The sequence below is a fragment of the Rhineura floridana genome, chromosome 20 (genome assembly GCF_030035675.1).
Source record: "Rhineura floridana isolate rRhiFlo1 chromosome 20, rRhiFlo1.hap2, whole genome shotgun sequence".
Taxonomy (NCBI): Eukaryota; Metazoa; Chordata; class Lepidosauria; order Squamata; family Rhineuridae; genus Rhineura; species Rhineura floridana.
This window is the reverse complement of record NC_084499.1, coordinates 12,248,484-12,268,355: the sequence shown is the minus strand read 5'-3', so window position 1 is coordinate 12,268,355 and position 19,872 is coordinate 12,248,484. Positions and strand designations below refer to the sequence as shown.

The 19,872-nt window shown below is 52.5% G+C and overlaps 1 protein-coding gene across 8 annotated transcripts in view; it reads right to left on the bottom strand.

The window, feature by feature from the left end:
- AKNA (AT-hook transcription factor) overlaps positions 1-19,872 on the bottom strand; it is a 73,595-nt gene that overhangs the window by 21,001 nt on the left and 32,722 nt on the right. For 7 of the 8 annotated variants that reach the window (XM_061604094.1, XM_061604092.1, XM_061604098.1 and 4 more), the window contains 5 exons: positions 5,915-5,974; positions 5,612-5,739; positions 3,068-3,287; positions 1,084-1,238; positions 90-269 (listed from right to left, as the gene is read on the bottom strand). In XM_061604094.1, coding sequence (XP_061460078.1) covers positions 90-269; positions 1,084-1,238; positions 3,068-3,287; positions 5,612-5,739; positions 5,915-5,974 — 743 coding nt within the window. The remainder of the gene's footprint in view (positions 1-89; positions 270-1,083; positions 1,239-3,067; positions 3,288-5,611; positions 5,740-5,914; positions 5,975-19,872) is intronic. The other variant, XM_061604099.1, reaches the window with a different exon arrangement.

Genomic DNA, 19,872 nt, shown 5'->3' with positions numbered 1-19,872 from the left:
CGACAACATCCAGAGAGCCACAGGTTCCCTACCCCCGTAATAATCAGGGTATGGATGATGTGCGTTTTTCCCCCTCCTGGATGACTTACTGCGATGCTGAAGACACGCGGGCAGCCTTGCCATCTTTAGACACGGTCAAGGGTGAGCCTTCCTTTGTCCCAACGTCCCCCGAGGCTGCAGCATCTGTTACGTCTGGGGGCAAGTTATGTCCACCGAGGTCCAGCTGTTCCAAGCTCAGAGCCTCGGGCAAAGACTTGAAGCTGCTGTAACTTTGGGCAAGAGGCAGAGGATTAAACTAGGGTCCGTCAGCTAGGTTTGGTCCCCAGCATCTCGAGATGTAACTAGGGGAGAACCCTCCCTGAAACCCCAGAGAGCTGCTGCCAGTCAGTGTAGACAATACTGAACTAGATGAACCAGGCAGCTTCCTATGTTCCTAACTCGGGATCCCAGCTATTGTATTGGTGTAATGGTAGAGCATCTGCCTTGCGTGAAGAAGGCACCGGGTTCAATCCCCAGAATCTCCAGGTAAGGATGCGAGAGACCCCCAAGTGAAACCCCAGAGAGCTGTAGAGAATAGTGAGCTACATGGTTCAATGGTCTGACTATGGTGCAATGGGCTCCACCCCTAAGCTCTTGCACAGCCTGCAGGGGCATTCAAACAAACAGGGACATGGGAACAGAGGACGCCGCCTTATACCGAGTCAGACCATTGGTCCGTCTAGCTAAGTATTGTCAGCACTGACTGGCAGCATCTCTACAGGGGGGTTCAGGCAGGAGACTTTCCCAGCCCGCCCTGGAGATGCCGGGAATTGAGCCTGGGACCTTCTGCACATAAAATGAACACTGCCACTGAGCTCCGTCCCGTCCCCATTCCATGGAGCTAAAACCACCATGCTAAAACAGCAGCAAAATGCAGGAATTATGATTTCAAGATTATAAAAAACAATGTTAACCTTAAAAATATTTTTAAAGTCCTATATTTGTTTAAAAGTCTAGGTTTGTTTAAAAAAAAATATAAGTCAACAAGTCCAAAAATGGAGTCAACAAGCATCTAGGCCATATACACAAAAGTCATTCCCTTACTGGTCCAGGAGCTGATCAAAGTCCTTCTCCACTTGGACCTGCATGTGCCGCAGTGGTTCAGGAAGGCCTTCTCCCTCCTCCCCGGTCTCATCGCTGATGGAGCCCACTTCTACATCTGCCTGGCCTCGGCTGTGGCTGCTTTTGGGGACAGGGACCTGAAGAGCAGACAGGAAAGACTTGAGCGAGGCCCATGCAAAAGCACCAGCCTCTAAGACCAAAGCAGCATCTGGCAATTCGTATAAGATGCTAGGCATTTTTTTTTAAATTGAGTATCAACCTAGAACGGGTTGCCAAGCTTTCTGGGGCCGGTGGGCACGTTTTGGAATCCAGAGAAAGCGCCGTGGGTGCCAGTCACAAAATGGCTGCCGTGGGGGCGTGGCATATCATGAAGTGGATATTTACAGAGACCTTTTCCAGGCGCCATAGGAGGTACCTGGAGCAACCCTGACCTAGAATACCAACACAGAGAGATAGCAAAGATCCAGGGAAGGTACACTCTATAAAGAAATTAGAAAGATGAATCAAATTTGAGCGAAAGGAATTTGGAAACTGGGACGGCAGGAATTGGCCCTGGCCACCAGTTGCTGATCATTATCACAGCCAGACAGGAGCCTTCTTCAGGCACTCTACTCCATGCAATTTTAATTGGGTAGGGGAAGAGAAGAGGGCTGTGGCCACTAGCTCTACTCCCCCCCCCCCCAGCAGCCAGACATTGAAAGGGCACAAGTGTCCTACATAGGTGCTTGTCCTACACAACTAAGCTCCCCCTATGATGATAAACCCCACACAATCACCGGAGCAGCCCATGTGCACAGAGCTATCTTTGGAGTCTCAACCAACCCTCCCCATAGATGGTGGGGTGTGAGGCCCTGACCACAATCATATGAAGGAACGTCCCTAAAGCAGCAGCCTAAAATCACACACTCTGGACTAAAAATATGAAAGTGGGCACTCATATATTCAGAATATTAAACAGGTTTTTTTTTTAGATGGGTCCCAATAACCTGGGTTGCGGCAGGAGAGTAACATGCGCATACTCGCAGATTTCTGCCTGCTCTACGGATCAAGGAGCCTGCAATGACTCTCCCAGCCTGCAGGGGCCACTGCTGTCTTTACACTCCAGTAGGAGTGTGCTCCAGACTGAGGGCCGCATTCCCTTCTGGGCAACCTTCTGGGGGCCACATGCCAGAGGTAGCAGGGGCCAGAGGCAAAAGCAGGGAGCGCAATGAATGTACATTTCATCTTTGTACACTAGGCTAGCTTTTTAGACACACACACACACATGCACACTCCTCTCTGACCTCCATGCAGGCACTCAAGAGGCATATTCAGAGTACAAGGTGAGATTCTAGCCAGGCAAAAACACCCAAGGAAGGCCGGTAAGATGGCATGGCCTGAAAAGAGTCCCAAGGGCCAGACACAGAGAGAGGCCATTTCTTCCTTCATAAGAACGGAGATAATAATGTGTGAACTTCCAGCTGGTGGACCAGACTTGGCCCACCAGGTCTCCCCATTTGGCCCACAAGGCCGTTTCGGGGAAGGTGCGCCCACGTTGGAAGTTGAAAGGATCAGCGCGGGGTGCCCTGCAAAGCACAGAGTGGGCAATGCCCCTTCAGCTGTGCTTCCCAGGCTTGGGAAGCCTGTGCAAGGGATTTTGACAGGTGGGTGGGGCAACATGAAACATCAAAATGATGTCATCTGATGGGCTGGCAGATCCCCCATCTGCCTATTAAAGGTGGCCTGTGGGGTGGAGCCAGGTAAAGATCTGCCCCCCCAGCCATAAATGTTCCCCACCCCTGTTGTAAAGGGCCCCCATGTAACACCATGACGTCCAGGGTCCAAAATGACTTCGCTGCACCACTGTGCAAGGGAGAGACCTTTAAATACTTCTTCATTGCAAATCCCCATTTAAACACACCATTCGTCACTCCCCACCCACCGGTTCCTCACTTGGGGAAACTTTGAAAAAGTAATCGGATATAACCTGAGGGTACGCAGTACGGGCAGCCGGGACTGGGGCTCGAAGAGATGGCGCTGGCGACCTCATCTGTGCCTCAGAAGGCTGCGCTGAAAAATGGGTGGGAGTCGAGAGAGGTGCCTCGGTGCTGCTCTGTGCAATTGGCTGGTCCCACAAAGCCCGGCCAATCCTCTCCTTCAGCTCCTCCAAGTGCATCTGCAGATGGAATATCTCTCCTTCCACCGCTCTGGAAAATGGGAAAACAAGTCAGTAAAAAGGACAGACTTTAAAATATATTACAACAAAGCATCCTTAAAAACACCTTTTTTAAAAAAAGCTTTAAAAACATCTTAAAAAGCAATTCCAGCACAGATGCAGACTGAGACAAGGTCTCTACTTAAAAGGCTTGTTGAAAGAGGAAAGTCTTCAGCAGGCACTGAAAAGATTACAGAGATGGTGCCTGTCTAATATTTAAGGAGAGGGAATTCCAAAAGGTCGGTGCTACTTCACTAAAGGTCCGCTTCCTATGTTGTGTGGAATGGACCTCCTGATGAGATGGTATCTGCAGGAGGCCCTCACCTGCAGAGTGCAATGACTGGCTGGGCATATAAGGGCCAAGACGATCTTTCAGGTATCCTGGTCCCAAGCTGTATAAGGCTTTGTACACCAAAACCAGAACCTTGAACATAGCCCAGTAACTAATGGGCAGCCAGTGCCATTTTTTCAGCAGCGGGGTGACATATTGTAGATACCCTACCCCAGTGAGCAGTCATGCCGCTGCATTCTGCACCAGCTGCAGCTTTTGGACCAACCCCTAGGACAGTCCCACGTACAGCACATTACAGTAATCCACCCTGGACAACAGTGATCAGGCTATCCCGGTCCAGAACCCAGGTGCCACTTAGAGCTTTGGAAAGCATAGTGCCTTTCGCTTCTGCGTTTCAAGGGGGCGGAAGTTAACTTACCTTGCCATATCAAGGGGGCCGCCAGTTAGGGGGCCTTAAGTGGAATTCTCACCCACTGGACTCCGGTGTCAGTGGAAAAGCTGCTGAGTTTGCAGCAAGCATGCTCAGTCTGCAAACTGGGTGAGCGTGCGCACGGTGATAAAATCCGGGTTCAAATCCAACTAAAGTGGAATGCTTGCCCATCCCTAGTCCACAGCGACTGACAGTGGCTCTGAGGGTTCCTCTCCCAGCCCTGCCTAGGGAACCTGTAACCTTCCACACATCAAGCAGCTGCTCTGCCACTCAGCCACGGCTGTTCCGCAAAGGGGGAGAGAACTTCCAAGCCCTCCAGAAGTTGACACAATAGATTCGCATGAGCCGCCAGCCATTGCGGTTGGTGTGCCAAGTGCAAGCATATACAAACACAACTAAGTCGACAAAAGGTCCAAACTAAATTAGAAAATATATCTACAATCTAAAAACGCAGAGCATCACCGGGAGGCTTATTTTAGGGGCAACTGCTAGAAATGTGGCAGTCTTTTGCCGTCACCAGCTTATCTGGGGAAAAGTCATATACTAATCAGCTGGATGCCTCAGATGATATAATAACAGGGTGATTATTAACTCTTTACACAAATCTCTGTACAAAGAGCAAAATAGTGGTGCAGGAACCAACATTAGTTACCATCTCCACATGGATGTGATGGACTCCAAATCCCATCAGCCACAGCCAGCGCAGCCAGCATTGAGGGAGGATGGGAGATGTAATCCAGCAACATCCAGATGCCAGACAAGAGGGACTTTCGATCAGATCTAGCCAGGCTCTTTTTAAGTTCTTAAAACAGCAGCATATTTTCCGGGCACCAAAAAGTTGCTAAATGCACATCTCTCTGGGAAGAGCATTCCGCAATCAGGGTGCCACCACTGAAAAGGCTTGTTGCACCTCTCTCAGAGGGAACACACGAAGAAGGCTCTCAGATGATGTTCAGACGTCTCCTCCCCCTCCCCTAAAGCAGGTGGTCTGAGGGCGCGACAATAACAAGGTCTCTGCATTTATACAGTTCTTGCTCTGCTTACATTTTGGGAAATAGGTCAACCATTATATATTCCTGTCTGACTGGAGAGCTGCTGCCAGTCAGTGTGGACAATTCTGAGCTAGACAGACCAATGGTCTGATTCAGGATAAGGCAGATTCCTGAGTTCCTAAGCATTTGGCTTGCCTTCAGGCTTTTAGGTACATGGGTGAAAAAATGCTACATCAAAAGGCTTAGGGAAAGAAGTTATAATTTCTAAAGACTCATGACAAGATGCTTGACAAGCTGGAGAGCTGCTGCCAGTCAGTGCAGACAATACTGGGCTCAATGGAGCAATGGTATGACTTGGTATAAAGTAACTTCCTATGTTCCTGTTTTAAGGGGAACAGCTGTAGAGCATCTGCTTTGCATGCAGAAGGTCCTGGGTTCAGTCCCTGGCATCTCCACATGGGGCTGAGACAGACCCTGCCGGAAACCCTGGACAGACGCTGCCAGTCAGTGTCCTGAGCTAGATAGACCAATGGTCTGGGCTCAGTATAAAGCAGTTTCCTAGGTTCCTCACTTGATCAGCCTGTGCAATGATATCTACATACCGGTCAGGATCAAAGTCTTCTTCCACCCCCAGAGGTTGCTGATTGTTCTGCAGCTGCTGGAATTCGTCTCGAGCTTGTAGGTATGCCTGTTCCAGGGTGCCTTGGGCTCCCTTTAGCCTTGCAAACCCCTACAATGGAGAACAGGGTTGAAAGAGGCAGGTGATCTTGAGTAACTCATCATCCCTTCTGGGAGGAAGGACAGGAAATACATTAATAATAATAATAATAATAAAAGAAGAAGAAGAAGAAGAAGAAGATTTAATAAGTTGTAACATTCATTCAAACAAAGAGAAGAGGCTGTACCTTTAGCTGGTCCTGAAGCGGCAGCCTCCCAGTTCGAATCAACTCCTCCAAGTTTTCCATCTAAATAAGAGCATGCAAAACACTTTTTCATATCCTGCTTGTTTTAAGAGCCAGAAATGCCATCTTCAGATGAACCCACTCCACTTCTTCTGAAGTTATCCCCATTTTATTTTAAAAATCTTGGCTTTTTAAAAATATTTTTTCCATCAGTCTTCATAAAGTACTGCCTTGCGATCTCCATTTGCGTCGTTTCCCCACTTCCCTTTTATGGAGAAACGATTGGTTCGTCTGCCTCAGGATTCCCTACACTGAGTCTTACGCAGCTCAAGACCCCAATACCTTAGTGACCACCTACCACTGTAAGAATCTACCCAGAACCTGCGTTCATCATCTGAGAGCCTTCTTCGTGTGTTCCCTCTGAGAGAGGTGCAACAAGCCTTTTCAGTGGTGGCACCCTGATTGCGGAATGCTCTTCCCAGAGAGATGTGCATTTAGCAACTTTTTGGTGCCCGGAAAATATGCTCCTGTTTGAATTCACATTTGGTTCTTAGTGGTATGAAGATACCCTAGTCTGCATTGGCGATCGTCTTTTAGTAGGATGGAATAGGAGTCATCCTTTTCCTTATATTGCAGGATGAGCACCGTTGCAAACCCGCCCTTCACCAGGGATCATCCCTCCTGACACCCCACGCTTGGTTCAGGAAATCCCCACACAGCAGGATGCTTGTCTCAGCCTGGGTCAGAAATGCTCTCTTGCACAACAAGCTTCAACCCTTCTACCTTTCGTCCCACCCAAAAGGTGACCACTGGCGTGCCTGTTAGCACAGGCTATACCGATCCTGTAGGTACAGGAACGGAATAGGACCCTGATATGGTAGCACATGTGACCAGGCAGACACGGAATTTAAATGAACGAAATAGCTTTATTAAAATACAAGATGTTCAACAGTATGTTGCTGTATAGTCCCTATCTTCCCTACCTGTCCTATCCCCTAACTAATATGTAATCCACCGTTTTCCACCCTGCTCACTCCCACAACACAACCTCCCTCCTTCCACTCCAAATCCTGACAACAAAGAACTCCTGACTGTCAAAACCAGCTGTCTTTCATTCAAACCTCCCTTAGAACTCTCACTCACACGCCCCCTCCCACCTGACAGTCTTACATCGCTCAGACTCCCAGGCATTCCATTAACTCCTTCAAACCCCTAACACATTTAATAACAGTTCCCGACAAGTGGTTTCGTACAAGCACTTTCAGTCAATAGTGTTCTTTTATCTTGTTTGATGCATTTTAAATTTTGCATTCTGTATCCTCTTACAATTGCATGTCACTTTGAGACATTTTATGTAGTAAGTGACAAATAAATGTCAATAATAATACTAATACACTGACTGGAAGCAGTTCTCCAGAGTTTCAGATAGGAAGTCTCTCTCAACCCTTCCTGGGATTGTCTGGGATGATGCCATGTGTCTGCTCCATCACGGAGCTACAGATAAACTGGGTGCAGAATTTTAATATTTCTAGCACAGGTTGCAGATGACCTTGGCTGTGCCACCCTTTGAACCCATTTACCTAGGAATGACTGCAGTGGCTTTGCCCTGCACTTAAAAAGAGTCAGGGCAGGAGCCCATGGGCACAAATTTGCATATGCCAATTTATATTTATTTATTATTTAATTTATACCCCGCACTTCCTTTCAGCAGGGGCCCGGGTCAGCAAACAAAAGTAGTAAAAACACTTTAAAACATCCTAAAAACAGACCTTAAAATACATTAAAACAAAACAACTTTAAAAACATTCTTTCAAAGAGCTTTAAAAATATCTTAAATAAAAGGGTTAAAAAAAACATTGTTTAGAAAAAAAATGTTTTTAAAAGAACATATTAAAAGCAATTCCAACACAGACGCAGACTGGGATAGGTCTTAACTTAAAAGGCTTGTTGAAAGAGGAAAGTATACATGCAATTTTAGAATGCAAATATCACAGAAGGCGAACCAGCTAATTTCCCATCCAAATCACCCCAGATCATTCTTCAGTTCATTTGCACCCCACTCTAAAATCAATTCCTCTTCAATTCATCTTAACCAATGAATGAACGGAAATAAACACAGTACCAACAAACTGAGTGAAAAAACAGACCATCAAAACATCCTCCCAATGTGTCTGTAATTAAGGCTCAGTGTTCTCTAACAGCATCCCTTCCCTCACTCTCTCCCCTTCGCCATGCCGTCAATGGCGCTGATTGAAAAAATAGTGCTAATTGGGTTCCATGCCCAATTAGTGACCAAATGAGCACAGCAAACCAATGCCATGCTAAGACGCTGACTTTTCTCCCTCTCCCTACTGCGATTCTATTGTTACTGAGGGGCTGTGATCAGATTAGACCAAGTGGGTGTGTGCATGTCAGTTGTGCAACAGCAGCCCCCCCAGAAAGAAAGGGCAGCGTGATCAAACAGAGGCTCCAGTATTACAAAGCATGCTGTCTTGAATGAGTGCATGTGTGTTCCTTTAAGCGAAGATCCAGAGAGAAGTGGGCATTTGAACAAGAAAAACGTAATGATACAGACCCAGGGCCTGCAGGAAGAGAACATCGCTGCCCAGGGAAGGAGAGTCTGCTGCTGCTGTGGGATTATCACCTCCACCACCCTTCCCTGTGGGACTTCTGCCTGGCAGACCTGCATCCTGCAGGACCAGGCCCCAGGTACCCAGCCAGCTGGGACTGATTGCTACCACCTGTCCCTCCTTGGAGGGATACATAAGCCGGCTGGCTGAGGTGGCCTGGGAGACCCAGGGCCTGCAGGAAGAGAACATCGCCGCCCAGGGAAGGAGAGTCTGCTGCTGCTGCTGCTGCTGTGGGATTATCACCTCCACCACCCTTCCCTGTGGGACTTCTGCCTGGCAGACCTGCATCCTGCAGGACCAGGCCCCAGGTACCCAGCCAGCTGGGACTGATTGCTACCACCTGTCCCTCTTTGGAGGGATACATAAGCCCGCTGGCTGAGGTGGCCTGGGAGACCCAGGGCCTGCAGGAAGAGAACATCGCCGCCCAGGGAAGGAGAGTCTGCTGCTGCTGCTGCTGTGGGATTATCACCTCCACCACCCTTCCCTGTGGGACTTCTGCCTGGCAGACCTGCATCCTGCAGGACCAGGCCCCAGGTACCCAGCCAGCTGGGACTGATTGCTACCACCTGTCCCTCTTTGGAGGGATACATAAGCCGGCTGGCTGAGGTGGCCTGGGAGACCCAGGGCCTGCAGGAAGAGAACATCGCCGCCCAGGGAAGGAGAGTCTGCTGCTGCTGCTGCTGTGGGATTATCACCTCCACCACCCTTCCCTGTGGGACTTCTGCCTGGCAGACCTGCATCCTGCAGGACCAGGCCCCAGGTACCCAGCCAGCTGGGACTGATTGCTACCACCTGTCCCTCTTTGGAGGGATACATAAGCCGGCTGGCTGAGGTGGCCTGGGAGACCCAGGGCCTGCAGGAAGAGAACATCGCCGCCCAGGGAAGGAGAGTCTGCTGCTGCTGCTGCTGCTGTGGGATTATCACCTCCACCACCCTTCCCTGTGGGACTTCTGCCTGGCAGACCTGCATCCTGCAGGACCAGGCCCCAGGTACCCAGCCAGCTGGGACTGATTGCTACCACCTGTCCCTCTTTGGAGGGATACATAAGCCGGCTGGCTGAGGTGGCCTGGGAGACCCAGGGCCTGCAGGAAGAGAACATCGCCGCCCAGGGAAGGAGAGTCTGCTGCTGCTGCTGCTGCTGTGGGATTATCACCTCCACCACCCTTCCCTGTGGGACTTCTGCCTGGCAGACCTGCATCCTGCAGGACCAGGCCCCAGGTACCCAGCCAGCTGGGACTGATTGCTACCACCTGTCCCTCTTTGGAGGGATACATAAGCCGGCTGGCTGAGGTGGCCTGGGAGACCCAGGGCCTGCAGGAAGAGAACATCGCCGCCCAGGGAAGGAGAGTCTGCTGCTGCTGCTGCTGTGGGATTATCACCTCCACCACCCTTCCCTGTGGGACTTCTGCCTGGCAGACCTGCATCCTGCAGGACCAGGCCCCAGGTACCCAGCCAGCTGGGACTGATTGCTACCACCTGTCCCTCTTTGGAGGGATACATAAGCCGGCTGGCTGAGGTGGCCTGGGAGACCCAGGGCCTGCAGGAAGAGAACATCGCCGCCCAGGGAAGGAGAGTCTGCTGCTGCTGCTGCTGTGGGATTATCACCTCCACCACCCTTCCCTGTGGGACTTCTGCCTGGCAGACCTGCATCCTGCAGGACCAGGCCCCAGGTACCCAGCCAGCTGGGACTGATTGCTACCACCTGTCCCTCTTTGGAGGGATACATAAGCCCGCTGGCTGAGGTGGCCTGGGAGACCCAGGGCCTGCAGGAAGAGAACATCGCCGCCCAGGGAAGGAGAGTCTGCTGCTGCTGCTGCTGTGGGATTATCACCTCCACCACCCTTCCCTGTGGGACTTCTGCCTGGCAGACCTGCATCCTGCAGGACCAGGCCCCAGGTACCCAGCCAGCTGGGACTGATTGCTACCACCTGTCCCTCCTTGGAGGGATACATAAGCCGGCTGGCTGAGGTGGCCTGGGAGACCCAGGGCCTGCAGGAAGAGAACATCGCCGCCCAGGGAAGGAGAGTCTGCTGCTGCTGCTGCTGTGGGATTATCACCTCCACCACCCTTCCCTGTGGGACTTCTGCCTGGCAGACCTGCATCCTGCAGGACCAGGCCCCAGGTACCCAGCCAGCTGGGACTGATTGCTACCACCTGTCCCTCCTTGGAGGGATACATAAGCCGGCTGGCTGAGGTGGCCTGGGAGACCCAGGGCCTGCAGGAAGAGAACATCGCCGCCCAGGGAAGGAGAGTCTGCTGCTGCTGCTGCTGTGGGATTATCACCTCCACCACCCTTCCCTGTGGGACTTCTGCCTGGCAGACCTGCATCCTGCAGGACCAGGCCCCAGGTACCCAGCCAGCTGGGACTGATTGCTACCACCTGTCCCTCTTTGGAGGGATACATAAGCCGGCTGGCTGAGGTGGCCTGGGAGACCCAGGGCCTGCAGGAAGAGAACATCGCCGCCCAGGGAAGGAGAGTCTGCTGCTGCTGCTGCTGTGGGATTATCACCTCCACCACCCTTCCCTGTGGGACTTCTGCCTGGCAGACCTGCATCCTGCAGGACCAGGCCCCAGGTACCCAGCCAGCTGGGACTGATTGCTACCACCTGTCCCTCTTTGGAGGGATACATAAGCCGGCTGGCTGAGGTGGCCTGGGAGACCCAGGGCCTGCAGGAAGAGAACATCGCCGCCCAGGGAAGGAGAGTCTGCTGCTGCTGCTGCTGTGGGATTATCACCTCCACCACCCTTCCCTGTGGGACTTCTGCCTGGCAGACCTGCATCCTGCAGGACCAGGCCCCAGGTACCCAGCCAGCTGGGACTGATTGCTACCACCTGTCCCTCTTTGGAGGGATACATAAGCCGGCTGGCTGAGGTGGCCTGGGAGACCCAGGGCCTGCAGGAAGAGAACATCGCCGCCCAGGGAAGGAGAGTCTGCTGCTGCTGCTGCTGTGGGATTATCACCTCCACCACCCTTCCCTGTGGGACTTCTGCCTGGCAGACCTGCATCCTGCAGGACCAGGCCCCAGGTACCCAGCCAGCTGGGACTGATTGCTACCACCTGTCCCTCTTTGGAGGGATACATAAGCCGGCTGGCTGAGGTGGCCTGGGAGACCCAGGGCCTGCAGGAAGAGAACATCGCCGCCCAGGGAAGGAGAGTCTGCTGCTGCTGCTGCTGTGGGATTATCACCTCCACCACCCTTCCCTGTGGGACTTCTGCCTGGCAGACCTGCATCCTGCAGGACCAGGCCCCAGGTACCCAGCCAGCTGGGACTGATTGCTACCACCTGTCCCTCTTTGGAGGGATACATAAGCCGGCTGGCTGAGGTGGCCTGGGAGACCCAGGGCCTGCAGGAAGAGAACATCGCCGCCCAGGGAAGGAGAGTCTGCTGCTGCTGCTGCTGTGGGATTATCACCTCCACCACCCTTCCCTGTGGGACTTCTGCCTGGCAGACCTGCATCCTGCAGGACCAGGCCCCAGGTACCCAGCCAGCTGGGACTGATTGCTACCACCTGTCCCTCTTTGGAGGGATACATAAGCCCGCTGGCTGAGGTGGCCTGGGAGACCCAGGGCCTGCAGGAAGAGAACATTGCCGCCCAGGGAAGGAGAGTCTGCTGCTGCTGCTGCTGTGGGATTATCACCTCCACCACCCTTTCCTGTGGGACTTCTGCCTGGCAGACCTGCATCCTGCAGGACCAGGCCCCAGGTACCCAGCCAGCTGGGACTGATTGCTACCACCTGTCCCTCTTTGGAGGGATACATAAGCCCGCTGGCTGAGGTGGCCTGGGAGACCCAGGGCCTGCAGGAAGAGAACATCGCCGCCCAGGGAAGGAGAGTCTGCTGCTGCTGCTGCTGTGGGATTATCACCTCCACCACCCTTCCCTGTGGGACTTCTGCCTGGCAGACCTGCATCCTGCAGGACCAGGCCCCAGGTACCCAGCCAGCTGGGACTGATTGCTACCACCTGTCCCTCTTTGGAGGGATACATAAGCCGGCTGGCTGAGGTGGCCTGGGAGACCCAGGGCCTGCAGGAAGAGAACATCGCCGCCCAGGGAAGGAGAGTCTGCTGCTGCTGCTGCTGTGGGATTATCACCTCCACCACCCTTCCCTGTGGGACTTCTGCCTGGCAGACCTGCATCCTGCAGGACCAGGCCCCAGGTACCCAGCCAGCTGGGACTGATTGCTACCACCTGTCCCTCTTTGGAGGGATACATAAGCCGGCTGGCTGAGGTGGCCTGGGAGACCCAGGGCCTGCAGGAAGAGAACATCGCCGCCCAGGGAAGGAGAGTCTGCTGCTGCTGCTGCTGTGGGATTATCACCTCCACCACCCTTCCCTGTGGGACTTCTGCCTGGCAGACCTGCATCCTGCAGGACCAGGCCCCAGGTACCCAGCCAGCTGGGACTGATTGCTACCACCTGTCCCTCTTTGGAGGGATACATAAGCCGGCTGGCTGAGGTGGCCTGGGAGACCCAGGGCCTGCAGGAAGAGAACATCGCCGCCCAGGGAAGGAGAGTCTGCTGCTGCTGCTGCTGTGGGATTATCACCTCCACCACCCTTCCCTGTGGGACTTCTGCCTGGCAGACCTGCATCCTGCAGGACCAGGCCCCAGGTACCCAGCCAGCTGGGACTGATTGCTACCACCTGTCCCTCTTTGGAGGGATACATAAGCCGGCTGGCTGAGGTGGCCTGGGAGACCCAGGGCCTGCAGGAAGAGAACATCGCCGCCCAGGGAAGGAGAGTCTGCTGCTGCTGCTGCTGTGGGATTATCACCTCCACCACCCTTCCCTGTGGGACTTCTGCCTGGCAGACCTGCATCCTGCAGGACCAGGCCCCAGGTACCCAGCCAGCTGGGACTGATTGCTACCACCTGTCCCTCTTTGGAGGGATACATAAGCCGGCTGGCTGAGGTGGCCTGGGAGACCCAGGGCCTGCAGGAAGAGAACATCGCCGCCCAGGGAAGGAGAGTCTGCTGCTGCTGCTGCTGTGGGATTATCACCTCCACCACCCTTCCCTGTGGGACTTCTGCCTGGCAGACCTGCATCCTGCAGGACCAGGCCCCAGGTACCCAGCCAGCTGGGACTGATTGCTACCACCTGTCCCTCTTTGGAGGGATACATAAGCCGGCTGGCTGAGGTGGCCTGGGAGACCCAGGGCCTGCAGGAAGAGAACATCGCCGCCCAGGGAAGGAGAGTCTGCTGCTGCTGCTGCTGTGGGATTATCACCTCCACCACCCTTCCCTGTGGGACTTCTGCCTGGCAGACCTGCATCCTGCAGGACCAGGCCCCAGGTACCCAGCCAGCTGGGACTGATTGCTACCACCTGTCCCTCTTTGGAGGGATACATAAGCCGGCTGGCTGAGGTGGCCTGGGAGACCCAGGGCCTGCAGGAAGAGAACATCGCCGCCCAGGGAAGGAGAGTCTGCTGCTGCTGCTGCTGTGGGATTATCACCTCCACCACCCTTCCCTGTGGGACTTCTGCCTGGCAGACCTGCATCCTGCAGGACCAGGCCCCAGGTACCCAGCCAGCTGGGACTGATTGCTACCACCTGTCCCTCTTTGGAGGGATACATAAGCCGGCTGGCTGAGGTGGCCTGGGAGACCCAGGGCCTGCAGGAAGAGAACATCGCCGCCCAGGGAAGGAGAGTCTGCTGCTGCTGCTGCTGTGGGATTATCACCTCCACCACCCTTCCCTGTGGGACTTCTGCCTGGCAGACCTGCATCCTGCAGGACCAGGCCCCAGGTACCCAGCCAGCTGGGACTGATTGCTACCACCTGTCCCTCTTTGGAGGGATACATAAGCCGGCTGGCTGAGGTGGCCTGGGAGACCCAGGGCCTGCAGGAAGAGAACATCGCCGCCCAGGGAAGGAGAGTCTGCTGCTGCTGCTGCTGTGGGATTATCACCTCCACCACCCTTCCCTGTGGGACTTCTGCCTGGCAGACCTGCATCCTGCAGGACCAGGCCCCAGGTACCCAGCCAGCTGGGACTGATTGCTACCACCTGTCCCTCTTTGGAGGGATACATAAGCCGGCTGGCTGAGGTGGCCTGGGAGACCCAGGGCCTGCAGGAAGAGAACATCGCCGCCCAGGGAAGGAGAGTCTGCTGCTGCTGCTGCTGTGGGATTATCACCTCCACCACCCTTCCCTGTGGGACTTCTGCCTGGCAGACCTGCATCCTGCAGGACCAGGCCCCAGGTACCCAGCCAGCTGGGACTGATTGCTACCACCTGTCCCTCTTTGGAGGGATACATAAGCCGGCTGGCTGAGGTGGCCTGGGAGACCCAGGGCCTGCAGGAAGAGAACATCGCCGCCCAGGGAAGGAGAGTCTGCTGCTGCTGCTGCTGTGGGATTATCACCTCCACCACCCTTCCCTGTGGGACTTCTGCCTGGCAGACCTGCATCCTGCAGGACCAGGCCCCAGGTACCCAGCCAGCTGGGACTGATTGCTACCACCTGTCCCTCTTTGGAGGGATACATAAGCCGGCTGGCTGAGGTGGCCTGGGAGACCCAGGGCCTGCAGGAAGAGAACATCGCCGCCCAGGGAAGGAGAGTCTGCTGCTGCTGCTGCTGTGGGATTATCACCTCCACCACCCTTCCCTGTGGGACTTCTGCCTGGCAGACCTGCATCCTGCAGGACCAGGCCCCAGGTACCCAGCCAGCTGGGACTGATTGCTACCACCTGTCCCTCTTTGGAGGGATACATAAGCCGGCTGGCTGAGGTGGCCTGGGAGACCCAGGGCCTGCAGGAAGAGAACATCGCCGCCCAGGGAAGGAGAGTCTGCTGCTGCTGCTGCTGCTGTGGGATTATCACCTCCACCACCCTTCCCTGTGGGACTTCTGCCTGGCAGACCTGCATCCTGCAGGACCAGGCCCCAGGTACCCAGCCAGCTGGGACTGATTGCTACCACCTGTCCCTCTTTGGAGGGATACATAAGCCGGCTGGCTGAGGTGGCCTGGGAGACCCAGGGCCTGCAGGAAGAGAACATCGCCGCCCAGGGAAGGAGAGTCTGCTGCTGCTGCTGCTGCTGTGGGATTATCACCTCCACCACCCTTCCCTGTGGGACTTCTGCCTGGCAGACCTGCATCCTGCAGGACCAGGCCCCAGGTACCCAGCCAGCTGGGACTGATTGCTACCACCTGTCCCTCTTTGGAGGGATACATAAGCCGGCTGGCTGAGGTGGCCTGGGAGACCCAGGGCCTGCAGGAAGAGAACATCGCCGCCCAGGGAAGGAGAGTCTGCTGCTGCTGTGGGATTATCACCTCCACCACCCTTCCCTGTGGGACTTCTGCCTGGCAGACCTGCATCCTGCAGGACCAGGCCCCAGGTACCCAGCCAGCTGGGACTGATTGCTACCACCTGTCCCTCTTTGGAGGGATACATAAGCCGGCTGGCTGAGGTGGCCTGGGAGACCCAGGGCCTGCAGGAAGAGAACATCGCCGCCCAGGGAAGGAGAGTCTGCTGCTGCTGCTGCTGCTGTGGGATTATCACCTCCACCACCCTTCCCTGTGGGACTTCTGCCTGGCAGACCTGCATCCTGCAGGACCAGGCCCCAGGTACCCAGCCAGCTGGGACTGATTGCTACCACCTGTCCCTCTTTGGAGGGATACATAAGCCGGCTGGCTGAGGTGGCCTGGGAGACCCAGGGCCTGCAGGAAGAGAACATCGCCGCCCAGGGAAGGAGAGTCTGCTGCTGCTGCTGCTGTGGGATTATCACCTCCACCACCCTTCCCTGTGGGACTTCTGCCTGGCAGACCTGCATCCTGCAGGACCAGGCCCCAGGTACCCAGCCAGCTGGGACTGATTGCTACCACCTGTCCCTCTTTGGAGGGATACATAAGCCGGCTGGCTGAGGTGGCCTGGGAGACCCAGGGCCTGCAGGAAGAGAACATCGCCGCCCAGGGAAGGAGAGTCTGCTGCTGCTGCTGCTGTGGGATTATCACCTCCACCACCCTTCCCTGTGGGACTTCTGCCTGGCAGACCTGCATCCTGCAGGACCAGGCCCCAGGTACCCAGCCAGCTGGGACTGATTGCTACCACCTGTCCCTCTTTGGAGGGATACATAAGCCCGCTGGCTGAGGTGGCCTGGGTGTTTGTTTGTTTGTTTTGTTTTGTGTGTGCTGCTTTTTTTTTTTTTTGTGGGATTAAGGAGGATTAATTTTATGATGTTTTAATTGGAAATTGGTTTTAAATTGTTTAGGACTGTGGTTTGTTTTTGTATATGTATATTATATATAGCTTTTTGTTATTGTAAGTCGCCTAGAGTGTCCACTAACCTGGACAGATAGGCGACCAATAAATAAAATATTATTATTATTATTATGATAAAAGCGATCATACTGTTGCCAAAACGGCAAGCGTTTATAGATGGGCTGTGTTGCATGGAAAGGAGATGAGCTTCACTTTCTATGTGTTGCATGGAAAGGAGATGAGCTTCACTTTCTATGTGTTGCATGGAAAGGAGATGAGCTTCACTTTCTATGTGTTGCATGGAAAGGAGATGAGCTTCACTTTCTATGTGTTGCATGGAAAGGAGATGAGCTTCACTTTCTATGTGTTGCATGGAAAGGAGATGAGCTTCACTTTCTATGTGTTGCATGGAAAGGAGATGAGCTTCACTTTCTATGTGTTGCATGGAAAGGAGATGAGCTTCACTTTCTATGTGTTGCATGGAAAGGAGATGAGCTTCACTTTCTATGTGTTGCATGGAAAGGAGATGAGCTTCACTTTCTATGTGTTGCATGGAAAGGAGATGAGCTTCACTTTCTATGTGTTGCATGGAAAGGAGATGAGCTTCACTTTCTATGTGTTGCATGGAAAGGAGATGAGCTTCACTTTCTATGTGTTGCATGGAAAGGAGATGAGCTTCACTTTCTATGTGTTGCATGGAAAGGAGATGAGCTTCACTTTCTATGTGTTGCATGGAAAGGAGATGAGCTTCACTTTCTATGTGTTGCATGGAAAGGAGATGAGCTTCACTTTCTATGTGTTGCATGGAAAGGAGATGAGCTTCACTTTCTATGTGTTGCATGGAAAGGAGATGAGCTCCAACTTAGGGAAAAGGATGCAGCTCAGTGGTAGAGCACCCGCTCTGCAAGTACAAAGTCCCAGGTTCAAACACCGGCATCTCCAGGTAGGGCTTGGAGAGACCCCGGCCTGAAACCCTGCAGAGTTGCCGCCAGTCAGAGCTTGGAAAAGTTACTTTTTTTGAACTACAACTCCCATCAGCCCAATCCAGTGGCCATGCTGGCTGGGGCTGATGGGAGTTGTAGTTTTTTAAAAAAAGTAACTTTTCCAAGCTCTGCTGCCAGTCAGTGCACACAATAGTGAACTAGATGGACCAATGGCTTGACTCAATATAAGGCAGCTTCCTGCATTCTCTTCTCCCCCACAACCCCCTGACTCCTGAAACAGAAGGCCACACCTTATAGAGCAAAAACAGCATCTAGACGGAAAGGGACATCAGTGGACTGTAAATTGTTTTCACTGTTTTTAATATTGAATTTTAAATTGCTGTTAACCCACCCAGGGACCTGCTGGTGAAGGGTGGGTACGTATTATCATTATTCATTATCATCATCTCCTCCCTGCCACTTGCCCGTAAGCATCCTATATACTAATGGCTACAGAGGGAGCAGAAATTTGATTTTGTTTGTCTTTGAATGAGAAGCTATCCAATTTTCAGCTCTCAAATATGCAGAACCAATCCTTTGAAATTTGCACTTCTCCAGATATCGCAAAGCAGTTCTCCAATCATACAATATGTACAAAAATGCATATATTAGGGGAAAATGTGCATTAAAAAAGCATACATTTGAGAAAACATACAAAAATGCATTATCTTGGGAGAAATTGCTTGGAAACATGCACATTAAGATTAAAATAGCATGCAAAAATATGTTTGTTAGGAGAAATGCAGACTAAAATGCTGATACATTTCATTAGTTTTTTTAAAAAACTAATAATTGCAAATAGCTGTGGAAATGTGGAGAACTAAATTTAAGGAAGGAAAAATGAAAAAGTTAAGGGAAGTTAAATGGATAGATTTGTCCATCCCTATTAATGGCCAACTCATCTTCTAAAATCAGGATCATTCAGACCCTGGTCTTCCCGTTCTCTATGTATGGATGTGAAAGTTGGACAGAGAAAAAATAAACTCATTTGAAATGTGGTGTTGGAGGAGAGCTTTGCACATACCATGGACTTTGAAAAAGACAAATAATTGGGTGTTAGAACAAACTAAACCAGAACTATCACTAGAAGCTAAAATGAAGAAACTGAGGTGATCATACGTTGGACACATAATGAGAACACATGATTCATTAGAAAAGGCGATAATGCTGGGAAAAACAGAAGGGAGTAGAAAAAGAGGAAGGCCAAACAAGAGATGGATTGATTCCATAAAGGAAGCCACAGACCTGAACTTACAAGATCTGAACAGGGTGGTTCATGACAGATGCTGTTGGAGGTGGCTGATTCATAGAGTTGCCATAAGTCATAATTGATTTGAAGGCACATAACAACAACAACAATTAAGCATATGGTCAGGAGGGAGGGGAAGGAGATGCAACAGGTCACCTCCAGACCACTTGCCCTGGCCAGAACGACTTTGGAAGAGATTATTTGTTTGCTTATTTGATTTATATCCCACCCTTCCTCCCAGCAGGAGCCCAGATGGATAGTCAATGACATAAGTCTTAATTGACTTGAAGGCACTTAACAACAAAACAGCCTTGAAACCGGAGATCTTCCACTTAAGGTCACCAGAAGTTGTTGGACTAAAACTCCTGTGAACCGTGGCTAAGGCAGCTGGGGATTATGGGAACTGAAGTCCAAGAACATCTCGGAACCCAGGTTGAAGAGCACTGCTCTAAGCCTTCCATGCACAAGAGAGAGAGAGAGAGGGAGAGAGAAGTGTCTCAGCAGGCAAAGGGCACCCCAAACTTTGCAGAAGGATGACCTTGCCACCACTCTGCTCCTGTTGCGTTAAACGGTAGTGACACCGCTATGAGGAAACCACTCCTACCCAGCCTCTGCTTAAAATACCCCACAAACAGCCCACCACTCCTTCTGTTCCGCTGTTGAACCGCTGTCATCGTTGGGAAGTGTCTCCTAATCCAAAATCTGCTTCCTTGCCATTTCCACCCACTGGCTCTAGTCCTGCCCTCTTGAATACCTCTTGAATAGGGATTCAACCAAGCCCTACTCAAAGTAGATCCTCTGAAGTTAATGAACATACCCAACTTAAGTTCATCAGTGGGTCTAGTGTGAGTAGGGCTTAGTTTAATACAAACCACCATCTTCTGCTTGGGAGCTCTCATGGTTGTTCCCAATTTGA